This window comes from Anthonomus grandis, chromosome 1, assembly GCF_022605725.1.
Source record: "Anthonomus grandis grandis chromosome 1, icAntGran1.3, whole genome shotgun sequence".
Classification (NCBI taxonomy): Eukaryota; Metazoa; Arthropoda; class Insecta; order Coleoptera; family Curculionidae; genus Anthonomus; species Anthonomus grandis.
In genome coordinates, this window is record NC_065546.1 from 200,232 (window position 1) to 224,869 (window position 24,638).

The window sequence follows — 24,638 nt, forward strand, 5'->3', positions numbered from 1 at the left end:
ACGTGTTACCAAAGCTTATTAAGTTTTATAAAGGGGACAACCATCACTAAAAGTGATATAATTTAATTTGAAAAACACTAACTCTTATAAGAGTAAACAAGAACACTCCTATATAACTAAGGTAACCGAGTTATATAAATAGGGTTACGGCAAACCTTATATAAACTCTTTAAAATTACCATAAGTAACGGTTACTAAAAGTTTTATAAATTAGTGATGGAAAACGCTATATCACCCTATTATATATCTGTAGGTTACAGTAACACTATAAACATAAAATATTACTAGAGTAATTTTATAAAACCCCAAAACTTGCTTATATATCTTTGTTACCTTTATACGACTCTTATATATCTTGTATGTTACTATAAGTTGCGGCAAATGTTTATTGGGATGTTAAAGTTAAGGGAAATCGATTCTATGTTAGAAATATTCGGCAATGGCTTCAGTGCCTCACTAAGTACCGAGATAAAGCCATTGTGCCAGTAAGTGCCATTTTCTAAAGAAACTAGAACTATCGATTTGGGAGTTCTCAATATTGTTCGGGGATCTTTTGGTAGGAAATTTGGAATAGCTTCATTCCATATGGTAAAAAGCTCCCTTAATGCTGAATGTGTAATATTATAAGAGATTGCCCAAGTAATAAGCCGCTTTCTAATTTCAATTTTTTTCTCAGTTTCAGAAAGCAATTTTGTATTTTCTTCGTCATCAGTAGAAATCGGACCATCATTTACATTATCAAAAGAAGTATCCTGAGATTCCAGATTTGGAATATCCATACTATTACTATTATTATCTGGTTTATCTTGTGGGATCGGAGGAATTATGTTCTCAAGCTCTGTGGTATCAGGCCTACTTCCATTAAAATGAGAACAAACAATCTCTGGATTACTTGCGAGAATTTGTTGATATTTTTTCTTACAAGCTCTTTTAATATTGCCACTGCGTTTGTTAATTTTTTCCCCTGAGAATTCATTATTAAGTATTCTTATTTTAATTAAATTTGTCACCCATCAAAATAAAATATTTTAGTGCAAAAGTGAGGTTACGGCATTCACTTCACTCTTATAACGCAGATCTTAGAACAAATTTATTCTGTCAGACACTGTTTTATCCTATAAGGCATTTATAAAGGAGAATGTCGTATAGTATCTAAAGTTCACGTATAAAAGTGTTTTATTATGCAGTGCAATTCAATGCTATAAAATATTTATTATGGCGACACTATACAGCTTTTATAAGACAAGCTTAAGTAACTATTTTATTGTTCTAATATAGTATATTATAGAACTCTTATACAATAGGTATACAGGTCTTATAAAATTATATTTTTGATATTGTATAAAACTTGCTTATAAGAAATTATCGTATATTGCGTTATAGGATATATCGTAAAAGCCACTATAAAACCATTTAATACAACAATTTTATTTATAAAACAAAATTATCGCAACAAAAGGCTTAATAAAAACAAACAGTCCCTAAAACAATGCTATTCGATTGTTATACAATAATTCGGTTTTTTTAGAATTCCATTTTGCTAGTTGGGTTGTTATATGCTTCTAATCCATAATGAAATAAGAAGCTTGACCTATATGTTATTACATTAATGTACGGATGGAGACCAAATTATAGGATAAAATAAATCTGAAATTAACCAAATTACCTAAATTATAAATGACGGCTTACGTTATCATTTAAATTAATGACTAGTTGACAAAAAAACCTCAATAAATGCCATAAAATTTGAGTTTTTTATACCTAACTTAATTCATTAATCAATCTATTGAAGAACTGCTGAAAATTAATTAGTGCGAGCGAAAGTACTTTTTTTTAGATTGTATCGCATTTTTCAACTTCGATGGTACAGAAAATTTTATATTCTTATTATTAAAATATACAACCGTAATTATTCTTTGTAATAAAAACCCTAGCGTTTTGTTTGAAGATCCATATTTTAAATTCAAAATTGTAGTTACCTTCTACTTAAGAATAGCACATTATTAATAAAGTATTAACTATACTTATTTCAAACTTAGTTAGTTTTAACTAACAATACAATTAAAAAATTACAATTGTATCAAAAGATTCATTTTCATTGCTCAGCCAAGTATTGCTACACTAAAACAAAGATTATTAATATTTAAATAAAATGTTTATTTTACATTGGATCAATACCAATATGTTTTCTGGAATAAAATTAGTTGTCATTGCGGATATATGAATCTTAACTTTAGTCAAGATTATTAGTCTTAGTTATAGTGGAGTTTTTTCCATGATACTCAGTCATGTCAATGAAACGTGCTATGATAAGAAGATTTAACTTGTATATTGAGCATTCCACATATAGAGACAAAACCAATTAAATACGGGCTCTCGCGTTTCAAAAGCTCCTCGAGATTCCAGCTTTATTTATCCTGCTGCACCTGTGTCACTATGGAAACGCAACATCCCCGAAAAGGGCGTTTCTCGCCGAGGATGTAAGGGTGAGGGGCTGGGCCGGATAATTGAAATGATTGCCGTTCCCGAAGGATTTAATTACAGGACAGATGTAACGGGATATCGGAGCGATAAATCACTGACATTAACGGATTTTTCATGTGTAATTACGGTTTATCATCGCCAGGAATAACAAGCCAATTAGGGGTTATGGCAAATATATAATGATGTAATGCTTTAAAAAATTGGTTCGGTAAGGAAGTGTAGTGAAGCTGCGAGGGATGACTTTTTGTTTTAAAATGGTTCAGAGCGTCGCAAATTTACACTTGCAATATATGATGAATGAAATTAATAGTGGAATAGTTCAGTTTTTATGTCCATACCTATCGCCATCAGTGAGTCTTAGGTATTATAATAAACATATAGATTAAAAATAATTTATTCATTAAAAAGGCCATATACATACACAGCTGTAGAATAACTTCAACAATGAACAAATTGTCATAAATTAAATTACAATATATTAAATACAATTAAAACATATTTTATTTGATTACTAAAGCCTCTAATATTTAAAGAAAAAGCATTACATAATATATTTTTTTAATGTATGAATATTTACAGCTTTGTGAGAGTAAGTCTTGTTCGCACATTCATAAAAATTGATTGCTAATTACACTTTAGAATGCTGTACAGAAGCATTTATTATTCTCAATTTCATGAAAAACCTATATCCTAATAAGATATTGGACACTAGGCAGTCTGTTGACTGAATGCGGCGAAAGCATATTTATGGTTTTCCTACAATCAAACAAAATATGGTTGACATATTTAATAACGAAGATCAAAAGATTGAGTCTCGTCATCAAGCTTATGGAGTAGTGTCAATAACAATAACAAAATATAATTAAGTACCTAAAGATTAGCTTTATTGAATTCATTAAATACCCAAATAAAGAACATTATATAGATATATATATATATAATTTAAATACATATTAAATATCTAAATGTAAAATTAAAAAAATTGCCAAAAATAATATAAATAATTAAAGGCCTAAATTACGGGTTGAAGGTTTAATGTAAGAAATATTTCTTAAACTTTGATTTAAATGACTTCTGATCTAAAGTTGACAATTCAGTTGTTATAGGTTATTGTAGAGTTTAATGGCATTGTACGTAAAAGAACGTTGAAACATTGCAGTCGAATGACGAGGAAGTGTCATCCTCTTAGGAAATCGGATTACTCTTGTGTGAACATTTAATCAAGGAAAAAATGTATTCCGTCGTAAGTGGAGGGAAGGGATTGGTTTAACAAAACTTTAAATAAAAAATTACCTAAGTGTAACTCTCTGCGCCTGTCCGTCCTCAACCAGTTAAGTTATTTAAATGTGTGTGAAATGTGATCGTATTTTTGTAATCTAAATATTAGTCGTGAGCAAGTATTCTACATTTTTCTCAATTTTTCTCAAATGAAAACTAAGAACCTGACGACTATTATATAAAATTTTCAACGATAAAAATGACTTCTGAATTAACAATTTAACATATTCGCGAAACCTCAACTCAGGCTCCAAGACAATGCCTAAATTTTTTGCACGACCCATCTTGAGAAGAGAAATATCATTTAATAAGATATTTAAATTATGTTTAAGAAAATCTTTATTAGGTCCGAAAATCATAACATTTGATTTAAGAGGGTTAAGTTTTAGATTATGGCAAGAAGAAAGCTGGTTAAGTAAATTGGATATAAATAATAATAAACAGGAGGGCAGCTATCTCCTCAGACGGAGACCCGCCAATGCCAAGAATGCCTGGTGGAACAGGAACACGGAAAAGCACCGTGACACTACGCGTCGGCTCCTTCGCAGGGCTGAGCGCACTAAGCTTGCTACTGACTGGGATACGTTCCACGCAGCTTAAAGGCAATACAAAAAGAAACTCAGGGACTCCAAACGACAGTGCTGGAGGCGATTCTGCGATGACGTTGAAAACACACCATCCGCAGCACGACTGTGCAAAGTACTGTCTAAGTAATCTGGAACTAAATTAGGGTCGCTGTCACTTCCAGATGGCTGCTTAACTACCAATGAGCGGGAGTCACTGGAGGTCATGCTGCGCACCCACTTCCCAGACTCCAACTCATCTCGCGATCCTCCTAGCTGTTTTCGGGCTCCGATTCGCTTAGAATTCGAGACTGCTAGAAGAATAATTACCTACGAGAGGGTGAAATGGGCAATCAAGACATTCCCCCCCCTCCAAATCTCCGGGCACGGATGGATTATATCCATACCCTTTGCAAAACGGGTTAGAAGAACTAACCCCACACATAGTCAGACTATTCAGGTCGTCCCTTGCTCAGGGCTACGTCCCAAAGTCACGGCGTCAAGTGAAAGTCGTCTTCATTCCGAAACTCGGAAAAAGCGATTTTACAGATCCCAAATCGTACCGACCTATCAGCCTTACCAGCTTTATGCTGTGACAAGATATGTATTGAGAGATGTTAGAAAGAGTCCAGAGACTTCACAATGTATTTCCTCAGATAGCTGGGACACCTGAAGCTTGACATCCTCAACATCGTCTCTCAACAACAATGCAACTCCGCCATGAAGCCTCACAGTCCTGCAAAAATCCGCAGAGACCATGTACCTAGTAAATGTTAGTGAGGATAGTTCAGCAGATACAAACCAGTGTTCATTTAAACAAATACAACTATAATTACCTTCTTTGATGGAGAGGCTGATTGATCGATATCTTAAGGAAAGCATCCTGGTCAACAAACCACTGCATGTGCACCAATAGACCTATCAGACGCCTTCTCAATGCAGGGCCCTATGATGAGAGCCCTGCGTATGGTGGACATATGGTGCCTCTCGGGGGGTCTCAGGATTAACCCCAAAAAAGCAGAGCTCCTAATATTCACGAGGAGACGTAACTTTGGCTCGCCCACTGTTATTTCTCTAGGTGGCGTGCAGCTGCATTACTCCAGGACAGTTCGATTTCTGGGAATCAAGTTAGACCCCAAACTCTTCTGACACGATTATGCAGACACTAGAATAAAGAAGACCACCTGCGCGCTATGGACCTGCAGGTGGGCTTTCGGCAATACCTGGGGTTTGTCTCCTAAGATCCTCCACTGGATCTACTCGCGCATTGTGAGACCTCTTCTCACATACGGGGCTATCGTTTGGTGGCCATGTACGGAAAAGCGAAAATTTGTGCTCAACTGGACAGAGTCCAACGTTTTGCATGTCTCAGCATAACGGGTTCCATGCGGACGGCGCCAACTAGAGCGCTTGAGACTCTGCTGAGCCTTCCGACCTCTGGACCTCGTTGTGCAATTCGAGGCAATGAGGACTGCGTACAGGCTATACGGCCTCGGCGAACTACGTGCTGGCGAGACCGGTCACTCAAAAATTTGGTCACGGGCCATACAGGAATGTCCTCTCCTTCTGATGGGCAGTGACTGCATGGCTCCAGTGACTGTGGACTGCGAGGGATTCGTGACGCACATTGCAGGCAGAGAGGAGTGGCAGCATTCCAACAGACCTGCATTGCTAAATAGGGGGACCATCTGGTACACAGATGGCTCCAGAATGAATAACAGAACTGGGTTAGGGCTTATTGGTGGGATCCCACATACCAGTAGGGCATACTTGCTGGGGGAGCACGCCACTGTCTTCCAGGCCGAAGTATTCGCTGTATTAAAATGCGGACAAAAAATCCTAAGCTGCGGACACCGCAATACCATCGTATCAATATGCTCGGACAGCAGAGCTGCCATTAAGGCTATCACGGCCGCAAACGTAAGCTCCAAGCTTGTACTAGAGTGCATAAAAGTCCTGAAAACACTGGTACAGGTTGGATGCAGGGTCCAGCTCGTCTGGATACCTGGCCACGCAGGCCATGCAGGTAATGAGGAAGCGGACTCTCTTGCCAGACTGGGATCCGCGAATGTGCCGATGGGGCCGGAACCCATAGTTGGTATCGCCAAATGCGTTGCGGTCACGTCAATGAAGGGTCTGCGGGACAAGTGGACCCACCGAAGATAGATTGAGTCCCCTGGTATAAAACAGGCCAAAGCGCACATAGGTGGGCCCTCTGCCTGTTTCACCAAAAATCTACTACGCCTAAAAAGACGCGAAATTCGGCTAGTGAGAGGTCTTTTAACCGGTCACTGGCACTTAAGAAGCCATCTCCATACTATCGGTATTACGGACAACCCGCAATGCCGATGGTGCTGTGAGGAGGATGAAACCGTTGACTATGTAGTCGGGGAGTGCCCAGCACTCACGCGCGCCAGGTTCTAATACTTGGGTAACACTTTCAGTGTACCGAGCGACTTCAGATCATCAGAGAGCCTTATCGGTTTCTCTAAGGCCGTTGGGCTCTGGTAACCCCCGGTGAGGCATGACGGGTCCATCAGGAGATGCACAACTGCCTTGACAGCCCACTGTTTCGTTAATTCAAATAAATTCAGGTCATGGTTTATTAAATAAGATGCATGCAAATAATCCTGATGATTGAAGTGAAGATAAACCTAGGTATCATCGGCAAAAGCTCTCAGTTTACAATACTTTAACGATTTAAGTATATCTGAGGTGTAGATTATGAATAATAATGGTCCCAGAATTGACCCTTGAGGTACGCCTGATAAAATTCTAGCTTCTTCGGAAAAGAATTATTTGAAAAAATGTTTTGAAATCTATTATGAAGATGTGATTTAATCAACAACACCAAACCATCCAGAAGTCCATAACATTTCAGTTTCGCCAATAAAAATTCGTGGTTGATCGTGTCAAACGCTTTCAAAAAGTCTAACAGAATCAAAGCAGTAGGCAACTTATTATCGATTGGCGTTTGTTCTCAAGAATCATCGTAAATACTTGAGACCTTAAGACAATAATAGGTAAAAAGATATTAAAATAATATGAGAATGAAGCAAATTGAAGCTAATCGCTATTTTGTTAGTTGTCTCAAACTGATACAACAATCATAGAAAAATCGTAAAATAAATGAGGCTCGTCGTTCTTAATGAGCAACCCTATATTAAAAAATGAAATTTTATGACTATTTTGGCAGTGCTTGATAAACGAAATAGGGTAAAGACTATAATAGAAAAGTGCAATAGAACTCCTTTTCTATAATATTCTCGAAAAAATATCAGAGCGATAAAAAGGGCAGCTTATTAAAACGCACCACAAAAAATTATCGTATCTCTTAAACATCCCTTCAACAGAAAATCATCCCTGATTCGCCAGTGAAATCTTTTGTATCCCAGACGACGATCACTAAGTTTCACAGGATTGGGCAGAGCTTTTTGCGCCACGCCCCTAAAAGCACGGTGCTCTGGTTTTGTGTAATTCCGTGCCTAGTGTAAAGTTAAAGCTCGATTATAATAGTTAAACCATGGACGGCTTGACGCTTGAATAAGTAAGTTTTTCTTATTCAGTGGTAAAAAGTTGGTGCACTGATGGCTATGGAAATTGATGGTACTTCCACTTCAGAAGATTCCCAAACGGACAATTTTCCACATAATAGCAATATGAATTACTATACGGACAATTTGTTTTTTGCGACCAATGGAAAGTTGGAAAGTTACTTTTCGAATGATAAATTGCGAAAAGGTTGCGAGACGAAGAAGTTTCAATATTCTACAGTAAATAGTGTGCAAAAGACTAGTCACACAAGTAGCCTAGCTACGTTAAAGAACGGTGAAGATAAAAGACTGGCAATATATAATGAAAATTTAAAAAAAGGTGCAGTGGACTGTGAAAAAAATAGTGATTTTTATAGTGTTAAGAGTGCGGAAAGTGTGTTGTTGAAGATTGATTCGTTTGGAAAGAAGGCCATTAGTTTTTCACCAGATCAGGTATGTGTAATCAAAGTTTACAGAACAATAAATTAGATTCTTTACAAAATTTTAACATGTCAATTATTCTCATTTATCAAGATTAGTTGAACTGTCAGTAAATTTGTTGAGTATAAAAGAAATATTCAATTTCATTAAAATTATTTAAAATTTAAAAAGTAGATCATAAAACATATATTAATAAACATACAGGGTGGTGCAGTTTAAGCGGTCTTAATTTTGATACAGAATTTAAAAAGAAATAGACTTTCATTATAAAATTTTTCTCAGAAATGTTTAATAACAAAGATACAGGGTGTTAAAGTTAAGAATAATTATCATCTCAATTTTAATTAAATTTCGCATGCAGGTTATTGTAGTGAATTGTCAATTGCTGATAAAACCAAGTTTTGGAAATAAATTGCCAGTGGCGTAACATACGGAGGGATTTGGTCCTTTTTTTGCCTTAAATCTGCGAGACGATAAAATATTTTTTTATAAGAAGTCAGTTGTTGGATTTTCCATTTAATTTGGAAAAAAAATTACTATTGCAAAATTTTGATTTAAGGCAGTGTTTTTAAAAGATCTTAGTGTAATTGTACAGAAAGTATTGATTTTGACGTAGACCTCATTCATAGCAATAAACATTTAAAAAAAATATGTTCATTGGTCATAAAATAAAAAATTATAATTTGCTGACTACGCCCAAGCTTAATGTGTATTTAGATGAGATCATTCAAAGCAATAATTTGTTTTAAGCAATTTCAACTTAAGATCTTTCAAAAGTTTTAAGGATTCAGGTAAACGTGGTTATAGATTTTTCTCTTCCACAGCGTATCGTTTTATTTGTGATGACAAGCAGTTAATGAATTTTTATGCAAATCTTTTTTAAAAAAATTGGATTTGACCAATGTGCCTTACGGTTCTCCTGTAAACGTGCTTATTCCCACATAGCAAATATATATTATATGTAAATGCTATGTAAATTCATAATATCCTGACTTATATATACAGGGTGTCTCACGACGAATAGACGCGATCAATATCTTAGAAACTAATTTTTCAAAAATTTTGAAAATTTGGCAACATGGCACAGTCGATGGGGGCCACACAACTAAAATATTTTGACAGTTGTGACGTTACCGGTTATACCGGAAGTCGGTGTCAACTTCGTTATTTTTAATAGAACACCCTGTATATTTTTACATTTTTGGCTTCCACGTGAAATTCTAGGTATATTTTGTGTATAATGTCCTATACCTAAATGTAACCGTTTTTGAGATATTTTTAATTTCATGTGAAAAACTATGTTTATAAGCCCTAACATAATTACCGATTACTCCCTTTTAGTAGCCTTTATTTATTGGTTAGTTTCGGTTTTATTTTAAAGGAAGGACCACTTTAAAAGACTATTTTAATATTTGGCTTAAAAAAAGATATAGGGGCGTCAAAAACTAGCATTAAAAATTGAAATGAAAAAATCATTAAAAGTCAATTTTTTTAAATGGAAACCCCTTATTTTTATAATTTTTTCATAAAGATGATTAAAAATAAGGTTAACTTTATATAAGGTTATCTAGTCCTAAAATTCATAGTTTTTGAAGTATTGGCAGTTTAAATTTGGCCGAATATTAAAAGAAGCCGTATAGTAACACGGCTCAAGGATTGTTGATTAGTTGACGATGGCGGTTGTCATAGCAACCGCTACAAGCAACAGTAAGATAATGGATTATAACAGAAATGTACACTTTTTAGAAACTTAAAATAGCAAAACTTAAATAGCAAGTCACTTATAAATTTAATGCATATAATCCATTGTCTTACTGCCTACTGCTTCCAGCGGTTACTATCACAACCGTCATGATCAACAATCCTTGAGCCGTGTTACTATACGGCTTCTTTTGAGTAATTGGTAATTACGTTAGGGCTCATAAACATAGTTTTTCATATGAAATTAAAAATATCTCAAAAACGGTTACCTTTAGGTATAGGACATTATACACAAAATATACCTAGAATTTCACGTGGAAACCAAAAATGTAAAAATATACAGGGTGTTCCATTAAATATAACGAAGTTGACACCTACTTCCGGTATAACCGGAAACATCACAACTGTCAAAATATTTTCCCCCATCGACTGTGCCCTGTTGCCAAATTTTCAAAATTTTTGAATAATTATTTTCCGAAATATTGATCGCGTCTATTCGTCGTGAGACACTCTGTATATATACAATGTTTGTTTTTAATGCTGTGTTTATTTTATGGATATGAAATAAATATACATTTGTCACACACTAGGTAATACATGGAATATACTATTAGTATGTACAGTGTATATACTAAATATAATAGATATTTAAAATATATCCAAGGGTTATATTTTATGGATGTCTCATAAACATCTATTATATTCTATGTATCTATTACATGTATCTTTATAGAATATACAAATACATTTTTAATATTCCCGGATACATAATAAATATTTCTAAGGTATATAGGTACTTATATCCATGAAACTAAACATGTTCTGAATATACCATATATGCATAATTTCCTAGGTAACAAAATGATGTCTTGAATGCGTCGTTTTTCTTACTTTCTGGTCGTAGATCAGACGTCCTTACTACCTTAAAGTAACGTACAAATGTCACATCCGAAATGAAGTCCTAAATAAAGGCTAAAAGACGTCTTAAACGGAATTGGAAAAGGTTTCTGGAAGATGTCAAATACTTACGTAGGACGATATATAAAGACTAATAGTACGTAATTTTAAGGTCTGAAAATAGTTTTTGAGAACTTGAATATTGAGAAAAAATATTTTTACTCAAATTTCAAATATATATTTATTTATTCATTTGTAAGTAGGTATAACAAAATAAAACAGATATTCGTTGGTCGAGGAAACCCTAAAAAAGGAGGAAGGAGAACGGGAGGCAACATTCGGCATAAAAATACTAACAACTTTTAGTTTTAATGAAAGGAAGTTCGCGCCGATAAAATATGCCATGTTTTCCTGTATTTTTTATCTGTAAACAAGATTAAATCAAGATGTAAACGCTGTATAAAATAAAACTTTTTTGTATACAAACGGTATATTTCGGGCGGCAGAACATTACAAATAGAAGTAAATATTACATTATAATCAATGTAGTTTTTTACATATACTTATATAAAAATATTAAAAATTATATATTGTTCTTAAGGCATTCTAATAGAAATTAATAACTTTATTGCTTAATTTATAATTAAATTAAATAAGAAAATGTAAAAAGAATGATTCCCTTTGCCAAACGGAGTTTGGAGAGTGTGAAGATAGACTGCAACTACAAAAGGCCATAAAAAAAAAATTATTACACAATATGTTTTTATTGGCCGTCTACTTTGTCCATGAATACATGGCAGAAGCCAGTAAAATAGCCATCAAAAAAATTAATTGTCTATATTTAAACCCTTGAAATATGAAATAATATACCTGATCTAATTCAATTTGGCAATTTCTTAAGATGATAAGTAGGTTCAACACCCAAAAAGTGAAACATACACCGAACACAAAAAGAAACACAACATTGATTTGAAAAGCAAGCCACCTTAGTACGTATTTGTTTTACAGTAAACACGGTGCAGGTGATCCCGGAGTGAATATTCGACATTGTCTGTTCTTTTTAATTTTTTTTACTTCTTTTATTACTTTAAAATTTTGTTTTTTTTACCAATCGGGACGACATAAAGACGTTAAAATGACACCAAGAGACGTACCATGTATATTATATCGAAGGTATAGATATTAGCATGCGACGGTAATGTTCATAAAATATATACATATCCTACTATTTATAATTGAACATAAAAAAATAAAATTAATCTCAATGTGTAATATAAAGGGTGTAAATAAATAGATGCGAAAAAATTCAGGGGTTGATTCTTGGGTAAATTTTAAGTAAAAACTGTATATAAATTTATGTCCTAAAAGGCGTAACTTTTGAGATACCGGGTGGTAAAGATTGAAAAAAATATATGTTTTTTTTATAATATCTGTAAAAACTTTTTAGGTATTTTAATAAAATTTTATATACATTTTCTATGCATCAAATGGCAAAGTATTTTTTTCAATTTGTACCAGTGACGTTGTAAGGTTTAAACTAAATATTTTTGATGAAAAATATGGTACGCCATTTGTTGTTGTTTTATTTTTTTTGTTTTTGTATTTTTCATTTATTTCTGAGCAAATTTGATCTGCTGATTTTCTTTTGTCCGAGGTTGCGTATTCGATTAAAAAAATTAAATTCATCTACCTTAATGTATTACGTGTTTATTATTAACGTTTAGATGTGATTCTAATATTTGTTTTAAACCAAATAGTCCCAAAACCAAATCTTTACCACCCGATATCTCAAAAGTTAGTACTTTTAGGACATACGTTCATATAAAGTTTTTTTCTTAAAATTTACCCAAGAATCAGCCACTGAATTTTTTCGCATCTATTTATTTACACCCTGTATATAGATAGAATATACACGATATTTTTTGCACTTTCTGGACTTTATAGGTATATACAGTGGATATCGCATGCTATATGGGTTGTTTTTATGCAAGCCTTTTGTTTTTTATGAGGACGGTTCTGGCCCTAAAGATGAAGCATTTTTCGAATACTAAATACATATACTAAACTCACCTTCACACCTAATACAATCTGTAACTCTGATTTAAAAGAAAAATAATAAAAAGACAATATTTATTTATTTATTTTATTTAGTTTTATTTCCAACAGGTTACATATACCCAGTTACAGGAAACTCAATTAAATATACAAATGTACGAATGCATGAATTGTATTAGATTCATGCAACTAAACTATAAAAGAACTATAAAAGAATTGCTATATAATAAAAAAAAAAAGTAGTGAACTTGAGAAAATAAATAATAAAAAATCAACACTAAATTAGGATAAGAATCAAGAATTAATTTAAATCAAAAGACCAAAAAAAAAAAAAATGAGTAAATAAATGTATTCAAGCTAAAAACTAAATAACCTAGCCTCCCCCATCGACCATACGCAGGTGATTCAAGATAAGTGCCAAATCGTCATGGTGAATGTCACAAGAATCAGCAATAGTGTTAAAGTTTTGACACATAAAGTGAATAGGACTCTGGTACAGAATGTTGGACCTGGCTGTGTCCAAGTTAAAAGCTGGACACTGTCTGGATCCTGGGCGTGGTATATGAAAGCAAATCCTTTGCAAAAGGGATGGGCAGTCAATTTTATGGTTAAGTAAATTAAACAAGAATTTCACCGAATGCATTTCTCTCCTCTTCGCAAGTGACCGTTCAGTATATCTAGAGAGCAGCAAGTTATGATCAAAACCCCTTGGAGGATAGACTCCATCATCCTTAAATGCCAAACATTTAAGGAATCGCCGTTGGACTGATTCTAATAGGTGAATGTGCTGGTTGTAAATGGGAGACCAAATGAGGGAGCAGTAGTCCAGCCTGGATCTAACAAATGCATAGTAGAGCGTTTTGGCAGTGGCAGTGTTCAAAAAAAGTTTGCAATTTCTAATAATAAAGCCTAGCATGCGAGTAGCTCTAGAAACAGTATCTTCGATGTGGGGGATAAAAGAAAATTTTTGGTCAAAGGTGACTCCAAGATCCTTGAAACAGGTAGACCTTGCCAGAGACTCTCCATTAACTGAGTAATTAAAGGCAATTGGACTTTTGATACGAAAGTAGCTGGCCGCATTACACTTGGAAACATTAAGGTTAAGCCGGTTCAAAGTGCACCAATGCGTGCACAAGTGCACCAATGTGTACAGTATTGATGTTCTCTTGCAGTAGACCACAATCTGCTATAGAGTGAATTCTATGGAAAAGCTTTAGGTCATCAGCATATGCTAACCGAGAGCAATTGAGGGTGGAGATCAAGTCATTACCGAAAACGTTAAAGAGAAGGGGGCCCAAGTTAGAGCCCTGAGGAACTCCAGAGGTGGGTGAAAAACAAGCAGATCTAAAGCCTTCGACCACTACAAACTGAGAGCGGTCAACTAAATAAAAGTTAAGGAGCTTTATCAAGCGATCGGAGAATCCAAACTGGCGTTCAAGCTTATTTAATAGGATGAAGTGGTCAATCTGGTCAAAAGCCTTTTGAAAGTCTGTGTAGATAACATCGATTTGACTTCTATCATTAATTGCTTCGCACACAAACTGAGAGAAGAATGCTAGGTTTGTAGTACATGAGCGGCCAGAAACAAAGCCATGTTGATCGTTGGCCAGAATGGACTTAACCTTGGGAAAAATTAATTTATAAAGAGCCAACTCGAATAACTTTGAGAAATTGCACAGAATGGATATAGGGCGGTAATTCTCTATTGTTCCAGCATCGCCCTTTTTAAAGATAGGGCAAACTTTAGCTTGCTTCCAGATATTGGGAGAAATACCTGTGTTAAGGATCAGATTAAAAATGTGGAACAGAGGGTCAATATACCTTTCTAAGGCTGCTATTTCAAAACTATGATATCAATGTCAATCTGTACAAAACACAATATGAAATCTTATCTCTAATCTTAAAAAAAATCTTTTTCTGTTTTCTATATTTATTTTATAAATGCAATTATACAGTATTAAAGGCTAAGTAAATAAGAACCTTTTAAATTCGGTACTATGATTTTTTTTCTTTCAATTCATTTCAAATACCTGGGCTTTGAACATATGAAAACATAAGTGTTTCAGGCGTACTTTTATACTCTATTTCCTTTTTGGTGAGAGCACAGTGCCTCATTATTTAGGCAGAAGTAGCATAAATATAGGGTGAGTCTTCCATTCTTCTACATATAACAAAATGATAAACCAGGCTGTTTTTACCAAGTCCTGTATGGTCTCAAATACAATAGGTCGTAAAATTCGGAACAATGGTTTCGAGTTCATTTTTATCACAAACGGGTCGCCAGTGTCTATGGATATTGATTTTAATTTTTAAGTTAAATAATTATCTGTTATGAAAAATTTATAAATAATGTTATATATATATGTTATGTATTTATGGCTAACAGTGTAATGTATAATGATCACATTCGGCAGAGCTAATCAAATACCAATCGATAAGTAGTAATCGATTATAGGGACGCTTTTTTCGTTTTTGAAAAGCGATAGAAGTTTTTGAAAAGCTCCAATTTCTAAGTGAAAATCCACTTACAAATTGGAGAAGAAAAGTGGTGGGGAGGGCTACGTATATTTTTTGAAAATTATATATTTTTACCTATATGCATGTAATATTAAAATATTCAGATCATTTTTTAAACTAATGAAATTTTGTATTCTTTTCTATCGCTTCTATTATTCTCTTCTTTTTTAATTCTAATTTTGCTCACTTTATTAGGATAAAATTTTTTGCAAAATTAAAGAAAAAAATCATAAAGTACTTATTATTGACTTCAGAGTTGGTAATTGTGCATTATTTACAAAATATGCTGAAACTCACAATTTGTAACAATTACCAGTTGCCATATAAATGATTATAACAGCTCTCAAAGATAAGTATTCGTAGTTAATTCGAAGAAAAAGGCTTAATGTACTTGAAGGGATAATATTTCTTTAATTTCTCAGAATTTCATTTAATATCTTTATAGAATCTACTTGTTTTCACATAATTCTTAAAATAAACTATGTATATTCTTATAAAGGCATAAGTCGATTTCCAACTTTATAAAAAAAAAATATCTTAAAATTATTCATATGATCCTTAAAAACACAAAATTAGTAAAACAAATATTCGGAAACTGTCTCACTTATAAAAATGGTTCTAAGTAAGCCAATTTTTAATCTTAGCTTGATTCTAAAGTGGCCTCGAAATTAGTATAAAAAAATACATATGGTAGGAGCAAACCTGATTTTACCTCAGAAATTCGCAAAAACACTTTCGCACATAATCGCCGATAATGTTCGATTTAATTCAGCATTTTAAAGGTACAATGCATGTGTGAAGCTCTTCAACAACGTGGCGATCTGGACAGATTGGCGACGTTCCTCTGGTACCTGCCCAACACCGACACCATCCAAAGTAACGAAAGTATTTTACGGGCGAGAGCAGCAGTAGCATTCCATAGGGGTTTTTACCATGAACTTTATTCAATTTTGGAGACTCATGCTTTTCATCCCCGGTGGCATAATGAGTTACAGACCTTATGGTTTAAGTCGCACTACAAAGAAGCTGAGAAGGTTCGAGGAAGGCCTTTGGGTAAGTCGTTTTGTGAGTTTTTAGAGTTTTTCTATTGTGTGTTTATAGGATCAATGTTTGTATCTTGCTAAGGGTTATAAAGGTTTTATTTTGTTTTCTGGCTCGTCTTTATACAGACATTTAGAAGGAGTTAAAAAGTAGAAATGGAAAATTATAGACTCTAGTGTAAAATGTTGCGATTAAAATTAAATCATTAAACAGCCAATAATTGGATTTCTCAACCTAAGATGTTATCGATCTTTTTTACATACTATACAAATATTTAAACCAGAAAGAATATTCTCTTTATAGATTTAACAAAAGCCTTTGACACAGTATGTTATCAGTAAAGTTTTTCATCTATAAAATTATAAAGGAATTGCAATATTATTGTTATTAATTTTATACTTATTGTATTGGGAATTGTGTCTGAGATGGCATACTTTTTGGTTGACGGAGATAATTTTGGAACATTAAAATATATTGTTGAAAAAAAAACAAGTTAGTTTTTATTTCATATTAGATTCTTTGCTTATAGCCAGCTAAAATGTCTTTAATTCAAATAGATATTTTTTTCTAGATATTTAAAAAAATGTGCTGCTATGCCATCTCACACCAACAGCTTAGGGTTAGATGGCATACTACTATGCCATCTCACCCTAGCCAATATAAATGAAAATCCTTAAAAATTATAAAAACTAATTCTTTATTGGTAATATTATTTATACCCGTGTAATGAAAAATAAACCTATATCGTGTAAAATACAGGCAAAAAAAGACCAAATGCAAATTTTTTAAAAGCAACTACAAAACACAAAATACTTTCATGATATAAAACGGTATCTTCATATTTTATTTGCATAGATCGCATATAAATATTTTTACCCTTCTGCTAACTCCAGTGCATTCAGAATGGCACCACCTTGCATATTGTTGACAGCGAATCCAGTCTTCGTTGGAGCGTGACAGCGAATATAATTCATTGCAATAAAGGCACGCAACGTCATCTTCGTCGTCAGCAACGACTTGAAAATTTTCAGGTTCTTCATCACTTTCATCAATGACAGATAATTTTTTTTTTGTTGCTCTAGCCGATTTTCTCAAGATTGCTGCTTCTTTTTCGACAATCGCTGCTTTGGCAAGTTCAATTTCAGGTGTTGTATTAAGCACGCCATATTTTCCTCCCTTTCTCGGCTTTCTACTTTTTAATATCGAAGGAGCAACAGGAAGTGGAGAAATATCTTTTATTGAGATTTTTGCGGGTTTCTGTGTTGAGGTTCCTGCAGCGTATGTAATGTCAGCTCCAGAAATTTGAGGATTTTCAGTCCCTTGTGTATTATCTTCTGTTTTTCGTTGTTCATTGTCTGGAATATTTGTGACGTCTGCTGGTTGAAACATCCAGTCTGGAAAAATCTCTTTATTGAACGGATATATGCCAGTCTTACTGAATGCATTCACAGCATTTCCTATAGTGGCGGCCTTGTTGTAGGCTTCTCTTAGTATACTACCAATTTGAAAATGGGTAACCGTTCTTCCCGGATGAGATTTAACCCAAAGGGATAATTCTTGGTTATAATATGTTGTGATCCAAAAAAAACACACGTCTAACGGCTGTACCCGGTGGGTGCAATGAGGTGAAAAGCAAAAGACGATGATGCCGTTTTCTTTGGCATATGTTAGAGTCGCATAATTTTTGTGGCTGCCATGTCCATCTAACAGGAGAAGAATTTTATTTGTAGGAGATGGTCTGGCATATTTGACAAAGTGTTTTAAATATTTTAGGAGACTTTCTCCAGTCATTCAATCACTTTCCTGTGCTAAACTCATCAACTCATTCTTCATGTTTTTTCTAGGAAAGAGTAACACAGGTGAAATATAAGTCCCAACAGCATTAAAGCAGCATGCAATTGTGAGATGCTGACCTCGTTCTGCGCTTGTCAGTATGCCCACCTGCTTTCTGCCTTTTGTAGCAAGAATTTTAATATTTCTTGAAGGAACTGTCGACAACCCAGATTCATCCATATTGTAAATATTTTCGGGAGAAAATTTATAGTCCTCCAATACTTTCTCAAGATAATCAAAGTATTTTTTAATTTGTGTTTTATTAAATGAACGAGCTCGTGCAGCAGATGTTGCCTCTGGTGTACGCAGTGAAATGGTAGGATTTCGTGCACGAAATCCTTTGAGCCAATCCCAACCGGCAGCTTTTTTTTCTTTTGAGAACCTATGGGGAAGTTTCTTTGCCTCGGCAATTTCATAAGCAAGCTTGCGAATATCCTCAGTTGTAAGACTAAAGAAACGTACTTCTAACTCCTTTATATAACTAACCAACTCATTTTCTAACTTAGCATTGAAAGTTGGGACATGTCCTCCTAAGTATCCTTTAATGGCTCCTCGATCATTCTTAGCTCTTCTTCTAAGCGTAGTGTGGGGCACATTGAACGTCTTAGAAGCTAAAAGCCATCCCATTCGTCGATTTCTTACTGCCTCTAGTGCTTGGGTCATATTTTCTTCACTCCAACTTTGTCGCACTGATTTTCGAACGTATTTACCCAGCATTGTTGCCAGCAAATCTAAAAAAAAGAATACCTTAATATTTAAATAATACGAGTCTTTTACCTATAAATCTCAAATCTAAAAAATTAAATTTATCATTTACTAGGTAGTTAGTCACTTCCAAATATTTTAAAAAAACTTACGAGGGACAAAAATTGAACCTATAATATTAACAAATAATAAGCACCTATGCACCTATATGCCAACTGACCCTGAATGGCATTATTGAATTTTAACGTAAATTTTTAGTTAACAATTATGATTTAGGTAAATATTTAATACCACGTAGATAGATATTTTATAAACTAATGATGGTAGATATTTTTTTTTCATAGGAAATTAAAAATTCTTAGAGTTACAAACATATATACGATTCTAAGTAGAAAAGTCATTACTTACCGTAACGGAAAATTAAGCCTACCTTCTCGTTCTACACTAACAAACGAACTAAATGTTATCAGAAGCGCATGTAAGACCACGTGCACCGAAAATTATGAACATTGTTGTCAGACCATGTGTATTATCCGTAAAATTGCTTCTATGCCGTCTCATCAGGTATGCCATCTCAGGCACAATTCCCCTAGTATTTTTCCCATTCGTTAGGTGTGAATTAGAACAATAGAACATAATTAACTAAGTTTACTACGAAAAAACTCACGATTACTATACATATTTATTTTGACTGTATTTATTTACGACTATTTAAATCTCGGGCCAAAGTTTACTTCACTGAACTGAGAACTACATGGTTCCATCCATTCGTTCTATCATGCTATCTGACTGCAGTTATAATGCAGTAGTTCTCGCTTTCTTGATTCCAAGCATCAGTCACCATACAGATGTTCAGGAACAAGCTGGATTTAAAATTTCTTCTGAATGTAGCTCCAAAGGTACGCCAAATCGGCAGATCCATTCTTTAGCTATAGTGGAACTTATTAAAACGCTTTTATATATTTACTCATAAATAAATAAATGCGTCTTTATTTTTTACACGGCGAAGTGCAGCATAGTTGTTTACTTAACCGAGCATGCAAAAGGAAAATTAAATACAATACATTTATATATAAGCATTTAAATATCTAAAATAAATCCCTTAACCTTACTATTACCAAATACTAACTAAGGAACTATACGTTTTGTGTTTTAATTATAATTTGACTAACTAACGAATTTGCATTTATGTTCTGGTTTATCAAAATGTACACAGTTTAATACAAAAATACAGATAAACAATTACTTTACATTAATATTTTGACAGTAAATAATTTTTAAATTTGTTTGCTTAAATAAGTTACAAGATAAGTTGACAAAAACATTTTGTATCTCACTATTATATAATTTGGAGATAACATATGAGAAAGAAAAAAACGCTGAAAAAATAGTTCTATGACGAGCCATATTGAGTAAATTATTGTAGTGTGTCTGGGGTTTGTCAACGCGTACCCGTTGTGTTCTATCTGAAAGATAATTCCTGAAAAAAATTATGGACCGTCAGAAAATATGTATTTTACTAACCTTATATAGAAAAATGAAAAAAATCAAAATATTGAGTTTATTTTAAAAACCTTAAATTTGGGGACCATTGGTATTGCACATAGAACAGGTTCTAGCTCAGAAAGTATTAGACATATAAAAATAGTTCAGATATGGAATTATTCCCCACAAATTGTCTTTTCTTTATGTGGAACCTCCATTTAAGTATCTTTCACATTTCTTAAATAATTCTCAAAAAAAAAAAATGAATTTTAAATTAAATATTTAACCCAAAACCAAAAATAATTTAGTTAAGGGAATTTTTACTTTAGGTTAATTTTTTTACATCCTAAACGGCACAGATACGTTCTAAAGGCGTATTTTGTACGTACTCTACGACCTAATGTACGTACATGGGACGTACCCCAAAAGACGTATTACGTAATATGAACGTATATAACACGTCCACTTTCCGTAGGATTCTACGTCATATGTACGTACTTCTAGAACGTTTTACGTCATGTATTGGACATAATATGACATATCAAGGATACGTCTCCTTTTTATGTATGTGTCTAGAAAACAAAACAAAAAGTTAACGTTTAAGAAAGTACATAAAACAAATATCATTTTTTCTTCGGAACTATTGTGGAATACAGTCTACAATTATCTTTGGGCTTCCAATCCCTACTTGTAGTGCCGAACCTTAAAATTATATGGTGCATGCAAATGGTGTTTTTTTTTATATTAAAAATGCAACTTAAAAGTATGTAAAAATACGTATATATGAATATCCTTTCTTATCCTAAGTTTTGTGCATTAACAAAGATTTATATGTTTTTTTTTTATTCTTGCGTAATCCATGAGAGCTAAAACATTTTCTAAGTATTTATATGTACGTACGTCCGCGAGACGTAATTAATGTACCTACGAACTACGTATCCAAAAGTACGTACTAAATACGTTATTTTTATAACAATGAACGAATGAACATAAATATTACATAAAAATTACGTACTTAGGACGTATGATACTGTTAGGGATAAAAATTATTACAATTACTTTAATAACTTTAAAGTTATAGAGAAAATGTCCAAGAATATTATAAGGAAGTTCAAAATTTTAAATATCTTCCAAAATTCCAGATTCGAGCTCAGAAACTATAGGACTAAACCTTCATATATGAAATTATTACTAAAGAAGCGGTTTTTCTTTAAGTATAGAACCTCTAATTAAGTATCTCAAAAAATTTTCAAATTGTCCTTAGAAAAAAAAAACAAAAAAACTAGTGGTAAATTTTGCCTAAAAACAAAATTGATTTCATTAAATTTTTTCCAGTTTTGCCAATTTTCAACTTAGGATAATTTTTTTTAGAAAATTCTTGAATCTTCGTATCCACTATAATATTGTAAAATTGCAACAATAACTTTATTACCTCGCAAATTATATGAAAGAATGTCAAAAAATAATTAAATAAGTCAAAGTTATCGATTTTATTCCAAAAATCTAAAATTAAGTGAGCATTAGATTTTGGCAGATAAAACTGGCTCTAGCTCAGAAATTATATGACCTACAAAAGTGCTTCATATACGAAATTACCCCTTAGGAAATGCGTTTTCTTTCTAGCTAGAAACTCCTATTGAAAACCTCAACAAGTGATTCTTGAAATTAAAGATCTATATAAATGGCTCTTTTTTTAGGAGCTGTGGATAAATATAGACTTAGAAAAAAATACCCTCTACCTAAAACCATATGGGATGGAGAGGAAACTGTATACTGTTTCAAGGAACGGAGTAGAAATGCATTAAAAGAGTGTTATGCCAGAAATAGGTATTTACGTTACAGCTTTTATATTAACATTGTAATTTAAATTATTTTATTTTATAGATACCCCACCCCTGATGAAAAAAGGGCTCTAGCAAAAAGAACGGGCTTAACGCTGACTCAGGTATCAAATTGGTTCAAAAATAGGCGACAAAGGGATAGGACACCACAATCTAGATCGTAAGTGATATATATATTCAAATATTTACGTTTTTAGACCCTGAAATTAAACTTACTTAAGTATTCCTCTTTCTTAAGAGTAAGATAAATTTAATTATTTTACCATTAATTGGTTATCCCTAAATAGCTTAAAATGCAAACAGAACCGGCTTGATTGAAAATTCATGGCCGAACGTGCCTGGTTCTAAGTCCTCTCTTTCTCTACGCTCCAAATTGGTTTTTTTCCAATTTAAAATGGTTACATTTTTTTAAAGTTTAGTAGGCCTTTGTTCTTTATTGAAGGCACATATGCTGCTTAATTTAATCATTTCAAAAAATGATTTTTATTGGTTCATACATAATTAACCTTAATAATCAGTGGAATTAATTAAACGGGGCTACATAGAGAAATCATAGAGGGTGTCCGCGATAGACTGTTTTATCGCGGAATCACCCTGAAAATCATGAAAAATAAAATGTTTAGCCAAAAATGGCCGAACACGTCAAATTTATTATTATATACATTATAGTCAATTTTTTTTAATGGGATTAGGAGTTGAGTGATACCTTGAATTAAAGGTAATTTTATTCTCTGCATAGCCCTATTTTATTTTTTTATTTTACTAATTCGTTCTCAAGAAAGATGAGTGAATGTAAATAAAACTCATTTTAAATAAAAAAAATAAAAAGTAACGTAACACCTATTTTATTTAATGTTAAACATCATATGCATCAACCTCCTTACAAAAATACAATTGTTGTTCAAAACGTCTGCGTATATTAGCGAAAAATTCGGGCCTTATTAATTGACATTCGTTAATAATTCTATTTCGAAGATCTATAAGAGAGTCAGGCTTTGTGGCAAAAACTTTGATTTTTAAATGACCCCATAGAAAAAAATGCAAAGGAATAAGATCGGGAGATCTAACAGGTCATTCTACGGTACCTCTCCGGCCAATCCATCGTCTAGGAAATTGTTGGTTTAAAAAATGACGAATGGCAGAAGCATAATGTAGTAGTGCTCCATTTTGTTAAACCATCGGTTCATTTCCTAAAAGGTTATCATCTTGTCCAAGTAACACAGTTATTCTATTGATGGCGTCCTGCAGAAGTTCCAAGTAATTTCCAGCATTAGGATTTGTATTAATAAACAAAGATCTAGTAAGAAGATCTCCCAGGATATCAGCCCACACATTAAGTTTTTGAGGTCGTTGCGTATGTGTCTTTAAAAATAAGTGAGGATTAGTGTCGTTCCAATATCGCAGTTGTCTATTTACTTCGTTCTATGCATTCGTTCAAGAAATATACATTGTACAGCAAATTTCTCTCTCGATTTAACCTAAAGTACTCTTCTTCATTTAGCTTATGTATTAGTTTGATTTTGTAGGCATGATATAGGTTCTTTTAGACATGCCAGAAGCGCTAACAATTTTATAAGCATAAGTATTAAGTTCTATTGCTACATGATCCAAGACAGCAATTTCTACCACTTCATTTCTCCCTGTTTCTGAACTTTTTTGTTTGTTGATAATAAAGATCCACTAACTTCTTTGATAAAATTGATAACAACTTAATAATATCACCAGGTTATCAATATCACCAGAACTAGATTAAACAAATACTTCCTGCTACTGTTGTTATAGCTTACTTCAAGAAAATTCCGATACCAAAATAGAACTAACTAAACCAACAAAAGCGTCGAAATACTTCATATTTGCAAGTAATTACTTCATATTTTGACGTTTTTTTTCCTAAATAACTAGAATTTTTGAAATGTATTTTTGTTTACCCTGTATACTATTATATATTATACAGATTTTTAATTTTTTTAGGGAAATAATCTTAGGAAACATGGCTCTAGCTCAAGGCAACATTGGAAGTCACCATCAAGGCAACATCGATATTGCCGCATTTCAAGCCGCTTCAAAACTGTTTGATCCTAGTGGGTCAGTGGCGTGCTACACTGATTATCAACTATAAAGATGTTACTTAGTCAGCGTTAAATTAAAGCTTTAATAGAAAACCATTTAATTTAGAGACGGAATTGTAAATAAAGTGTAGATAATGATATCGATTTATTGTATAGATTTTGTTGAAATCCCCAGAAATAAGAAACAATTAGTGA

At 33.2% G+C, this 24,638-nt stretch overlaps 1 protein-coding gene across 1 annotated transcript; it reads left to right on the forward strand.

The window, feature by feature from the left end:
• Positions 1-7,833: 7,833 nt before the first annotated feature.
• Positions 7,834-24,587, forward strand: LOC126746949 (homeobox protein six1-like). The gene is made up of 5 exons (XM_050455403.1): positions 7,834-8,311; positions 16,252-16,522; positions 22,231-22,360; positions 22,418-22,534; positions 24,346-24,587. The coding sequence occupies exons 1-5, from the start codon at positions 7,913-7,915 to the stop codon at positions 24,491-24,493; spliced, it is 1,065 nt and encodes a 354-aa protein (XP_050311360.1). The 5' UTR covers positions 7,834-7,912; the 3' UTR covers positions 24,494-24,587.
• Positions 24,588-24,638: the final 51 nt, after the last annotated feature.

Bases quoted from the DNA above. Each gene is read 5' to 3' on its own strand.
- LOC126746949 (XM_050455403.1), top strand. From the start codon at position 7,913: ATGGCTATGGAAATTGATGGTACTTCCACTTCAGAAGATTCCCAAACG. The intron at 8,312-16,251 runs GTATGTGTAATC...AGCATTTTAAAG, and splicing joins TTAGTTTTTCACCAGATCAG to GTACAATGCATGTGTGAAGC. The intron at 16,523-22,230 runs GTAAGTCGTTTT...CTCTTTTTTTAG, and splicing joins GGTTCGAGGAAGGCCTTTGG to GAGCTGTGGATAAATATAGA.